This window comes from Rhinatrema bivittatum, chromosome 5 (assembly GCF_901001135.1).
Source record: "Rhinatrema bivittatum chromosome 5, aRhiBiv1.1, whole genome shotgun sequence".
In the NCBI taxonomy this organism is placed as follows: Eukaryota; Metazoa; Chordata; class Amphibia; order Gymnophiona; family Rhinatrematidae; genus Rhinatrema; species Rhinatrema bivittatum.
Genome location: NC_042619.1, coordinates 51,613,783 through 51,626,656, shown reverse-complemented (window position 1 = coordinate 51,626,656; position 12,874 = coordinate 51,613,783). Strand labels below are relative to the sequence as shown.

The following is a 12,874-nucleotide window of genomic DNA, read 5'->3' as shown; positions in this document are numbered from 1 at the left end:
TGATACAGTTAGAAAATCTGAGGAAAGAATTACTCTTTTAGAGGGTAGGGAGAAAAAGAACTTAGAATTCCAAGGTTTGGTAGTAAAAGATAGAGATTCACTGTCTAGAAGATTAGAAATTTTCGAGAATCACAGTAAACGTTTAAATCTTCGTTTGCTCAATTTCCCTCGGGTGGTTGGGCAGACAATGATGGAAACGTTGAAGAAATTTTGGATAGAAGCAGTGAACTTTCTAGAAAATGAAATCCCTGTCGTTAGTCATTGCTATTTTCTTCCTAAGAAAGACCCAAACTTAGTAACAGAGGAAATGCCTTTTCAAGGCAACCTCACTAATTTCCTTGAAAGTACAAATAACTTAATAATAGATAGGGGAACCTTAGTAGTATCTTTTCTTAATTTAACTGATCTTAATAATGTTATGAAACAATATTTTGCTAAGTACCCCATCACGTTTTACGAAAGTTTGGTTAAAATCTTTCCAGATTTGTCTATCACAACACAAGCAAGGAGGAGAGAATTTTTGCTATTTAGACAAGAATTGATTACAATGGGATACACATTTACCCTGCGATACCCCTGCAAATGTGTGATTAAGAAATTATTAGATGTATACATCTTTTTTGACCCCAATCACTTAAAAATGTTTGTTGAACAAAAGAGATTAGAAGTAAATCCCTCGCAACCCAGTGATATAGTTTAAATGTATGCAGGAATACCATGTTAATTACTGGTTATTGTTTCTTTATATCTCCCTATATTTCCATTATGCCTCTGGTTACAGATAATGATTGAAATGTTACTGTTTGATTATATCATAATTAGACTATAAATATTGATTGTATTTGTGTTCTGAGATGAGATGTTTTTATGTTATAGTTGAATAATTATGTTATTACATGTCTAAATATGAAAAATCAATAAATATATAATTATAAAAATAAATAAATAAATTAAAAAAAAAAAAAAAAAAAAGAATATCTTGCCCAGATTGGGGTATTATTTTCAGGCAATATCGTGCTTACTTCCAACCCATGAGTTGAAACCACTACAGAGGAAACTGTTTTTCTTTATTTGGTGTAGGCGACCACCTAGTGTTGCCCAGGCAGTGCTCTGTAGGACCCGGCGGGAGAGCAGGGTGGGACTATCTTCCCTTTTACATTACTATGTTGCGTCCCAACTTAAATATGTGATAGACTGCCGTGACCTAGGCTCCACCAAGCAGTGGGTGGAGATAGAGCAAGCCTTAGTGGGTGGCCCCCCACTTTAACACTGTTTTGGTCTGGTGCGGTACCCCCCCCCCCCCAGGGGTAAGGGACCTCCCACCAGCACTTCAAAGTACCTATACTATTTGGAAATGCTGGAGGCATGCACTGGTGGGTGGTAGGACCTACTCCGCCCTCTCACCATACGGTATGTGCGGGCGTTTTCTACCGGGAGGACCAATCCAGTCTTTTGAAGTTGGGAACAGTGCGATCTCACATGATTAGGACTGGTGTGGTTTACAGGGCTGATGCCATTTGCACAGTTGCAAGATATGTATGACCTACCCAGTACCGACTTCCTAGCATACGCCCAGCTGAGACATTTTGTTTCCACGAGTGGGACTGCTCCCGACCTCCAACAGAGATGCTCTATCTTTGAAGGCTATTGTATACTGGCGGGTAAATTGAAGAAGATCATTTCCAAGGTTTACCAGTTATTGGTGGGAGGGGACTTCCATACTGCCACCCACTTGGCTATTTGGGAGTCAGCTCTGGGAGTCACCTGGGACAGGGGCAAATGGGAAGACTGTATTCGCTATTTAGGACAGACCTCAACAGCGGCTATGTTGGAAAATAGGTACAAACTCTTGTATTGCTGGCACTACTCCCCTGCCCGATTAGCAGTGGTTCATGGGGAGCTCAGCTTTGTGTTGGCGACAATGCTCTCAAGAAGGTTCCTATATTCACATGTGGTGGCATTGCCCGCGTATACAAGTATTTTGGCAGGATTGCCAAAGGTGTATGGACAATGTCCTGGGTGTTAAGGTTCCGCTGAGGGCAGAGGTTTGGCTCCTGGGATTCCCATGTGTGATGCTCTCAGATGACCACCAGGCATTGTTCACATATGTGGTGACAGCGGCCAGTCTGCTGGTGGCTGCCCGGTGGAAGTCTCGGGACATACCAACCCGCAACCAATTGCTTACCAAGTTACAATATATATGTATCTGATGGAAAAACTGATGGCTATACAAAGGGAATCTATACCAAAATTTTATAATAAAGAAGTGAGGGGTGGAGGGGTGGGGGGGTGGACTACATACCAGGGCTGGACAGGGTTATGGGAGGTTGTTTCGGATCATGCTGTACCTACTGTCTAATTTTTAGTACAGAATGTTAAGGATGTTATCCGGAATTTGCTGTTATTATGGTTTTCATTGCCTGTTGCTCTGAAGCTGACACTGTTATATAAATAAAAACTGTCAATAAAAAAAACAAAAAAACACAAGCATAAAAAGGAATGCTATTGCTTTAACTTCCAAATAAATTATTCATTTTTCTACTTCTTTAAGTGATTTCTGGTTGCCACCTAACAAAGAAAGTTTCAAGTGTTTTAGGAGGCTAACAAATAAGAAGCATTTACCAAAGTGAGCAATGTCAAATCAAGGAAAAAACCAAACAAGAACATGGTTTTTCAACTATAAGTTGGATAAAAAAAATTCATTCAGTCATAGGTATACGAAAAGGTTTATTATCAAAGCATATTCCTTTATTCCTGTACAATATTACATTATTTCTTTTCTATCTTAGCTCAATTCATCGATCACTTACAGTACGCAGCTTATTATTTCTGGGTAACTCTTCCAAAATGTAACAATGTCCACTTTGGGGAATACTTTAGATTATGAGCAAGGGGTAAGAGCAGCCATGAGCAGCTCCATTTTATATACAAAATTACGTCCTTCCATTTTGTTCCACTGAACTTCCTTGAATGGCCCACGTAGGTGATTCCATTTACCATCTTGTAAAACATCACTTTTGGAAAGATCTTTACATTGACACCTTGGAAATTGAACCATAACCTTGCTGCCACTTTCAGGACCATTCCGCACTGCAGACATAAGAAAATACAAAATAGTTCAAATAAGCTGGATATTACATTAGGCACATATGTCACTGACAATAGAAATGTAATTTACTCTAATGCCAATGACGTCCTCATACAAATGGACACACACACTGCTGTTTGTACTAACCGCACTAACTTATTGCTTATTTCAACAAAATCTGTTTTCTTATTCCATAAGCAGTTCCCCAAGATGAAATATTTCATTTTTCAATCATGTAAGTTAACAGGGAAGATGCTAAACGACATCCCTGGGAAAACATGCCTTTTACCTTTTTCCCTAAGGAAGAGATCAATTTTCTTCTTTTATCTTTTTAGACTTCATTTTTTTTTGTTTTGCATAAACTATTCAATTTAACAAAAGAATGGTACCTAAGATACATGATGACCCTTCACAGTACTCAAAGTAAAGGAAAACAAAAGCACAGCATTATCAATTGCCCCATTTCTTCCCCAGTATATCCCTCCAACCCACAGATGAAAGGAAAAAATTAAACGAGATACAACAACTCCAAAATGACCATCACTAGACAATGCTTAAGTATCCTAGAGTCTTATCATAGCCATAGGCATGATAGGAGGTAAAAAGTGCCACTTCACCCAATGGAAAAATGAGTGAAAAACAGGTGACTATTAAGAGAAACAGAGAACAAGTTAAGAGCACAGTCTTTCAATGATGACAAGAATCTCTAATAATGATTTCAAGAAGGATTGCCAATTCTTAAGAAAATTCTGTGGACAGGATGGAGGTTTCAATTTAATGGATTGCAACTCCAATCATAGTAACTCCACCAATTTTCTGTGCCACATACTCTCTTTGGGAGAGTCCACTTCCAACTATTTTAATAAAAAAGACATTGTTTCCCCACTAAGCAACATTTATAAATAAACACCTTCCCTTCTTTCCCAATTTCCATATTATTTTTTTATTTTATTTATTTATTTAAGGTTTTTATATACCGGCATTCATGATATAATCACATCATGCTGGTTTACAGTTAAACAGGGGTGCATAATAAACTTCAGACAAGAACTATAGTGCGGAAGAAAGCAGTTACAAATAACAAGGATGATTAAACTAGGAGAGAAGGGAAATAAAAGAAAAGGTTAACAACAGCTAAAAATATTTACAAAGAGCTGAAATTGAGCTGGCTGTGTTATAAATGTTGATGTTGTGAGACATTAGTTGGAGTCCGGGAATGCTTGTTTAAACAGCCAAGTCTTAAGTCTCTTCCTGAAGGTTGGGAGGCAGGGCTCCTGTCTGAGATGGGGGGGGGGGGGGGGGTGGAGTCCCCCCCGATCTCATGGATGGATTATCAGAGTCCATGCGATTCTGATATCATATGGATTATCAGAGTCCATGCGCAGTATATACATTTGAGTGTTGCCTACTAATGTAACCTTCCACCATTTACTTATAGCTTGAAAGACTGTGTCCCAAAATTTCCCTATATGGGTACATTCCCATAAGCTATGGCTCAATGTAGCATTCCGCTGACCACATTTTAGACAATCCCAGTATTAAATGCTCTATCTATATGGAGAAAAGATCGTTCTGTGTATTACTCTAAATTGTAATTCCCTAAGACCTACAAAGTCCAATCTTTTATATATAACATAAGAGCAAACAAAGATATCGACATCTAGAACCTCTCCTCTAAGGTCCTTACTCCAAGCATTTGCCAAGGATTGTAATATCCCATATATAGAAATGAAATGTAAGAATTTATATAAACCGGATAAGGTATGCTTCTTCTGTTTATATAGAAAATAAAAGCATTGGAAGGCCCCAGAGGAATCTTGCTCTCCTTTTAAGCAAAATGAAGAGGTAATAAAGCTGTTAATTTTTAAGTATATTAAAAAAAATCTTGCTTCTGATGATTAACATGATAGTCAAAAGATTGTATTTGTTTTGTGAGCAGGTCAATGAATGGTAATACTATAGATTTCTGTTGGTGGTCAAGCTCCCTATAAACCTGCAAAGTATCACCAGGCTTGTAGTTAGGGTTATCTCGTAGGAGTAGTAAGTATGATCTTTCCTATGGGAGATTTAACTCAGATCTTAATACTTTCCACGCACCACGTTAGATTAGTGTACTGGTAACTTATTGCTTGGGGGCATGACGAACATATAGAAGTGAGTATGGAGCAACTAATGCGGATTGCATCACAAAATCAAAGTAATTGCTGACTCTCCCTATCCAGTCACTCATATGCCTAAGATTACATGCAGTGTTGTAGTACCGAAGATTTGGGAACCCATCTTCCCTGGGAACCATCAAAGTTTTCGACATCCTGGTCCTTTTAGCTTTCCAAATGAACCGTGACCATGTTCTTCAAAATGCCAAAATATCTTTGAGTTAAAAGGAGTAGAATCATTTGTAATACATAAAGAAGTTTTGGTATCATCATCTTTGTAAGTGCTATCAGACCCATAAAAGACAGGGAAAAATACATCCATATCTCACAGTTTCTCCAAACTTCTGTTAAAAGCGGATTAATATTCAAAGAGTACTGCAATTTTGGGTCCTTGTGAATATTCAAGCCCAAATATTTAAATTTTTCTGTCGCTCATTTTAAGGGAAAGCTTGGCCAAAAGCCCTCTAAATTTCCAGTAAAGTCAAGAGCCTCTGACTTATCCAGATTCAGTTTTAGGCCCAAAAAACTACCAAAAGTGTAGAAGGTATCCAATACCATGGATATATACTCCCATGCTTTAGGCAAAAATAAAATGTCATCTGCAAACAAAAGTACCTTACAAAAAGGGGATTCAGGGACATTCTCTGCCACAGCAACATTGGACCAAGGGCTCGAATGTCAAGATAAAGAGCGGAGACAGAGGGCATCCCTGCCTAGTGCCCCTCTGTAATGTGAAGGGAGATGAAAAAGAACTGGCCCACAAATGAGCTTCCAGGTTAAAGGACTTGAAACCCATAACAAGGTAAACGTTGTTGTAGATAGTACCAAGATATCCAATCGAATGCTTTTATTTTGTGAAATCCAATTAAGACCAGATCTTTAATTCCCAGAATTTGCCAATTTTCCAAGCATGCAAGGACTCTTCGTACATTTAATACTGTCCTTCTCCCATGTACAACCTCCACTTGACCTCATGAGATAAGATTAAGTAAGATCAATTTTAAACAATTAGCAAGAACCTTAGCATAGAGCTTGATGTCTAGGTTCAGTAAAGAAATGGGACAGTATGAAGTAACCAGGGTAGGATCCTTGCCAGGTTTAGGTAATACAATAACAGTAGCACTCTTTAATGAGGTAGGCATCGGACCTTCTTGAACCATGGCATCAAACAGGGCTTTAAGACATGGCTCCACGTTCCCACTAAGGGCTTTGAAAAATTGAGCCATCAGGCCATCTGGACCCAGTGATTTTAAAAGCAATAGTTCCTTAATTGCCTGTTGTATTTCTGGTACATGAAATGATTTGCTCAAGGAGTCTAACTGTGAGGGGGAAAGTTTGGGTAAAACAACATTACATAACACTCCTCAAATTATCCACATTACTCTCCTCAGCAGAGTATAGAGTCTGGTAATATTTTCGAAAAGCTTTACTGATATCCTGCAGAGATGTACACAGTTCCCCCCCAGTCTGTGAACTTTTGTGATAAAATATGTAAATTTGGCTTTCACCAGATTAGCCATAATCTTGCCAGGTTTATTTCCATAAAGGAAAAATGTATGTTTTAGGCTAGAAATGGATAAAAGTGCTCTCTGATATAATTTAAGTTTTTTAGGGGCTGACCAGTATTCTCGTCTAACCTGCTGAGATTTGGTTTTGTTAGTTGTTGCTACAGCAAATGAGTCAATTTAGTAAGAGACAATATCTCTATCCAATTCCATCTTCCTCCTAATGGTATAACTTATAATTTCCCCTCTTAGGGCCACCTTAGCAGTTTTTCCAATAAAGAATCGGGGTCTCTAGATGTTGCCTATTATATCCTCCCACTTCTTAAGGAAAGTTTTAAATTCGGTCTCTGTAACCAGCCATCTCGGCATCCTCCACTTTGATGTACTGGAAAAAGTAGGGAGTTGTTCCAAAACAGGATATCAGCATGGTTCCAATCTCAGAGAACTTCAAATTGGAAAAGTAACTGGAGGAGATTAAAAGAAAATCAATCTTAGACTTGGTGTCATGCACCCTAGCAATATGCTTAAATCCCACTTTCCCCGGATGCAATATTCTCCAGGAATCTAAAAGCTGGAGATGTTCACACAGAAAGGGGATATCTTTATTACTACTCAAAGGTGACTGAGGCGAGTTTGATTGCCTATCCCAATATACATCAACCACGCAATTAAAACCACCACCCATAATCAAAGGGAAATTGGCCAAAGATTCCAATTCAGTAACCACTTTTGTGAAAAAGGCATGGTCATACCTGTTGGGGCATAAAATGGAGACCAAGCGAACAGGTTTTCCAAAAAGCAGATCAGTGACAGCAATATACCTCCCTGAGGATCAGAGCGCATCTGTGATAGTTGATATGATATGTTATGTTTCTATGAAGTAAAATAGCCACTCCACATTTTTTTTTAGATGTCCCTTGTGCCGCAAACACTTTCAAAACCCATCTCCTTTTTAGTTTAGCATGTTCGAGATCACATATGTGTTTCTTGAAGAAAAGCTATTTGACATTTCAACGTGTTCAAATAAGAAAGTACCTTCTCTTTTGATAGGAGTGCCCAACCCCACTACATTAAATGTGAAAAAATTAGTCATGCTTCCCATAATCTTTAATAAAAAAAAAATGTAAAAAACCCCAAACTCATTGGCAGCTGTTAAGAGGGATGACACTAATATCCCAGCTTCCCCTTTCTGTGTCAAATAGGAGGAATGCTCGATTAATCTTCCACCAAAGCCACATATCAAGTTGTATCATTAAAATATCATCCATATTCCTCCCTTTCCCAAATCCCCTCCCTGTTCCCTCCCACAACAACAAAAATCTGCTCTATCATCCACAAAGCAGGCTAGATGTCAGAACATCATGTCAGGTGCCATCTGCCCCATTGTAATTGTTATGAGCCCCATTAAACAATCTGCTGCAGTTAATTTGTATAGAGACTCACTTGACGATAATATTTAAAAAAGAGAAAAAGAAATTGAAACTCTGTTGTGAATAGCAATAAGAAAAGAAGGACATAGTCAATATGAATGTTAAATAATGAAAATAACTATGGATGATGATCTCCTTTTCCTAACAAGTCAGAGGTGCACTGGGCCAAGCTTGCTTGCATATTTATCAGCTTATGATAGGGTCTCTGGCTATAAGATTAATTTTTCTAAATCTGAAGTTCTCACCATAGGTTCCTTGATGCTATCCCCCCATGCTTTTCTCATTTTATGAAAGCAAGAGATGGTATTAAATATCTGGGCATCTGGGCACCCAAGAACCTGGCAGATTTGTATAAATGCAATTATGCTCCAGTAGTAGATCAGATACAGAAAGATCTGCTATCGACTTCTCTCATGGGCTGATAGAATAAATGTATTAAAGATGAATATCCTCGGGAGGAGTCAAGATGGCGGCATAGCGAGGTTGAGCGGTGGAACTGTCTGATTTTCTTGACTGAAATATATATTTTACTAAAATATGCCTCCAAAACGAAAGGGGAAGATCCGGGTTTATTCCTCGGTAGCTCTCCCCTCTCCTATTCAACAACTGGAGATCACCCGCTTTATGTCCTCACCAGCATTTTCTCCAGGGGCTGAGGAGCCTGATGTGTGGAGTGGCGTGGGAGCGTTGGCCTTGCCGGCAGAGGAGGCATCCCTGAGTCTGGACCTCAGACAACCGCTGGCGCAGAGAATAGTCGTTGAGAACCCCTCTGGGCTCCAGGGGATGATGTCACTTCCGGGACTGAAGCAGAGGGAGCGGCTCTCTGACCCGCGCCACTGGAACCGGGCACTTTGTCGGCATTTTCCCGAATGGGTGAAAGTGGGGCATGCCTTAATGGCCAGCCCCTGGATGTCGGGGAGGTTGGTCTGGACAGTGCAGCAGAGGGTATTTTTACCCAAGTTAATAAGGGTGTTGGCGGCAGCGGTGAGTTATTTAAAATCCCTTCTCGGCCCGCAGTTGTAACACTGGAGGCCCTGTGGGACCTTGTGGTTGGTTTTGGGACTAACCTTAACACTTTGAATATTAAAACGGATCATTACACTACCAAATTTCAGAAAAACTTGCAAGATATAGAAAATCAGGTTCATTTGATGTCTTCCATAATTTCTAAATCTGAAGGAAATATTAAGCAAGTACAAGACTTTAACACAGCAACATTGAAAGACCGAGAGGCTTTGGCCAGATGGACAGAATATCTGGAGAATAACATCAGACACCTTAACCTGAGGATTAACTTTCCAAGGGTAGCTGGAGAGATCCCGTTCACTACTCTGAAAAAATTTTTTCAAGAGGTCTTGGATTTTCCTATGGACACTTTATATCAATAAACACTTGCTTCTTTTTACCTAAGTCTAAAACGCCAAATATACCAGCAGATATGCCATTTCAAAATGATTTAACCAATTTTCTTGAAAACTCTTCTATTGAGGTTATTGATAGAGGAACATTGCTAGTTTCCTTTATTTCTTCTCTGGATGTAAATGCTGTAATGAAAAAATACTTTAGGAAATATCCAATTACTTTCTATGCTTCATCTGTAAAAATATTCCCTGATTTAGGTTTGACAACTCAAATTAGGCATAAAGGATTTATAGCTATTCGTCAAGAGGTTGTTGCTCTAGGATTTTCCTTTATGTTGCGTTTTCCATGCAAATGTATCATAAAAAAAAAGGAGAAGAGTGTTTTATTTTTTTTTACACCTGAACAGTTAAAAATGTTTGTAGAATCCCGAAAACTTCTCACTTCGTCCCCGTCGCCTTCATAATTAAAATTAGTAATGCTGGAAGCCTATGTTAAGTCATTAAGCCTTAGTCATATTTCCATTTGTATATCTCCCTGTAATTTCCTTTCTCCCCCCTAATGCAGAGTATTCTGTGTGGAAGTGTTTATTGCCATAGTATTTGAATTTAACTTACATATTTGTAATTCTCCACGAATTTCCATACAAATTAATGTTATGTTTGTAAAAATCTCATAAAGAATAATAATAAAAAGATAGATTAATATCCTCCTGTGATTAATATATCTATTTCAGCATGACCTGTTTTACCTCTCTGATGATTTATTTCTCACCCTACAGGGATCACTAAAAATTTATATTTATTTATTTATTTGTGTTTTTTTTCTATACCGGCATTCACGATTGGTCGTATCATGTCGGTTTACATAGAACATAATAAGCCAGCTAAAGTAAAACTGAGGACATTCTGGAGGCCAAAGGAGGCAGGCGGAATGGTCTGCCAATCTTGCAAGGCTATTTCTGGGCAGTGGGTCTCGCAGTTCTGTCCTGTTACACAAGGAACTTGCGACACTCTGGTACTGCTGGGGGGACATGATTTGCCAATGCTGTTATTACAGCCCGAATTGCTCCATGGGGTGCAAAGGCTGTGTGCGCAAGCCCCCATATCTCACATATGGTAGAAATCTGGAAAGCCATGTGCAAGGGTCTAGGTTTTTCTTCACAAATACTGACTGGGTATATGCCTATATGGCATAACTTGTGACTGATAGCCTCCATGATGCACAAGGAGGCAACAAAGGGACGGAAGTTAGGCTTAATATTTTTGGGTCAATTATGGGAGGAGGATAACGTTCAAATGAAATCGTTCCAGGACCTTAGAGACAAATTTGAGATATCCAGGGAGTCGGAACCTTTTTACTGCAGGCTGGTAACTAAGCTAGAGGGTTTCAGATGAAGGGGATGGAAACAGGGTGCCCTAAACCCAGCAGAGAGATTAATCATTAAGGAAGATATTCCTAGACAAGAAATCTCTAAGTTCTATAGGGCAGTACTAGAGAGCCAGATGGTGCAAAACCTCCTCTAAAGATAATTGTGCAGTGGAAAAGGGATGTACACCTAAACCTAAATGCAGAAAGCCTGGAAGGCTAGATAGAAAATTTTATGAACGGTCTTCTATCTGTAACCGGTGTGATGAAATAATGGTTAAACTCCTTCATAGGACCTAAAGGTACTCTGTCTATTACACTAAATTCTCAGCCAGGGCCTTCGACCTATGTTGGAGAAGATGTGGGCAAACTGGTACATATCTATATGAGTAGTGGGATTGTCCTTTCATGGACATATTTTGGAATCCGATCAGTGCCAAGATGAGTTCTGAACTTAGTGTAGATGTAAACTTGATTTCACCACTCTCTTTTGGGCTGGTGGGGTTATCAGACCCTGAGCACAGCTAAACAGATCCTATCAAGTCATCTGATCAATGTTAGCAGGTTCACAATAGCAACACTATGGAAGTCGGCGCCTATGACTGCCTGTTGGCATGGGCAGGTGCACAAAATTGCCCTGGCTGAAAAACTAACATATCTTAGGTGCAGGCAAATGAAAATCTATGACAAGGTTTGGGCGCTCTAATGGATGCATCGGAAGGTGCAGAATCAATTGCTTAGCCAATCACTGAACAATTTGCTCTGCTATGTGTGGGTTATCAGGAAAGACACTAATAACTGGATAGGTGTGTGGGGTGGGGGACGGGACAGGGGACTGCTGTACCTCTTGTAATTTAACTCATGGAAGAAACTCACATTGTATGGACATTAATGGTTTTTATAGGCATCTCTTGGTTGTATGGGCATACTCTGTGTACTTGATGTGGATATAGGATGTGATGCTTACTCTTGAAGGATTGGGATTGTGTAGATAATACCTGTAATTGTTCATATCTGTTATAACCTTAAAATAAACAATTTTAAAAAAATATGAAGACAAGACACATTAAGAGCTATGTTCCCAAAAATGTGCAATGTCTATGGGGTAGTAAGTGGAGAGGGAGAGGGGTCTGAAGATGGACTTCTGTGAAGACTAAAAATGAGAATAAAAGTAATGTGCAAGCCCAAGTTCCACTGTGATTTTGTAATCTGGGGGTCAAGTAAGAAGCATCAGTGCCGTAGAACGACCAATATTTATTTATTTTTTAATATTCTGCCTTTTGTGAATGGTCAGCCACTTCAAAGCAGTTCACATTCAAGTACAGTAGATAGTTTCCTGTCTCTAACAATCTAAGGGCCAGATTCATTAAGGCTTTTCTCCCATTTTGTGCCTATGGGAAAAGCCCTTAGTGAATCAGGTCCTAAATGAAGTGACTTGCCCAAGGCATGTCAGGATTTGAACCCTGGCTTCCCTGGTTCATAGCCTGCTGCTCTAACTACTAGACTATTCCTCTACTCCATTATTTATCACTGAAGCTATCTGCTAAGTTAGCACCAGTTGACACAAGGTGTCAACTTACTCTACACCACACTTTCTATAGCTAACACGGATTTTAGTGAGTCAATGAATCAATTAATGGTCTCATTTTCCCCTAATAATGTAACTTTCCTTACTAGACAGATGTAGACTTTATGAGCAGAACTGATCATACAGAAGTCCAGAAACATGAAGAATAGAGCTTGAAGTGAGATGGTCCAGTATTCAGCACCAGCACTTGTCCATCACACTACTCAGGTGAGAAATAGTAGTGTATGCAATCCATGCAGTCCTTCTCACTGATCAGCCAAGTTAAGTCCGACAGCTGACACTGGATCTGCTCTTCCCCTCTTTTTAAATCAAGGTACAAATAGTACCATTGACAGATAAGGGACCATAGTAAGTGAACATTCCGTGAATCCCTGTGGCTG

General features: G+C 39.3%; 1 protein-coding gene across 1 annotated transcript in view; it reads right to left on the bottom strand.

The window, feature by feature from the left end:
• Window positions 1-2,707: 2,707 nt before the first annotated feature.
• Window positions 2,708-12,874, bottom strand: part of MED17 (mediator complex subunit 17) — a 95,626-nt gene continuing 85,459 nt past the window's right edge. Inside the window, exon 12 of the mRNA XM_029602330.1 lies at window positions 2,708-3,090. Coding sequence (XP_029458190.1) covers window positions 2,882-3,090 — 209 coding nt within the window. The 3' untranslated portion in view covers window positions 2,708-2,881. The remainder of the gene's footprint in view (window positions 3,091-12,874) is intronic.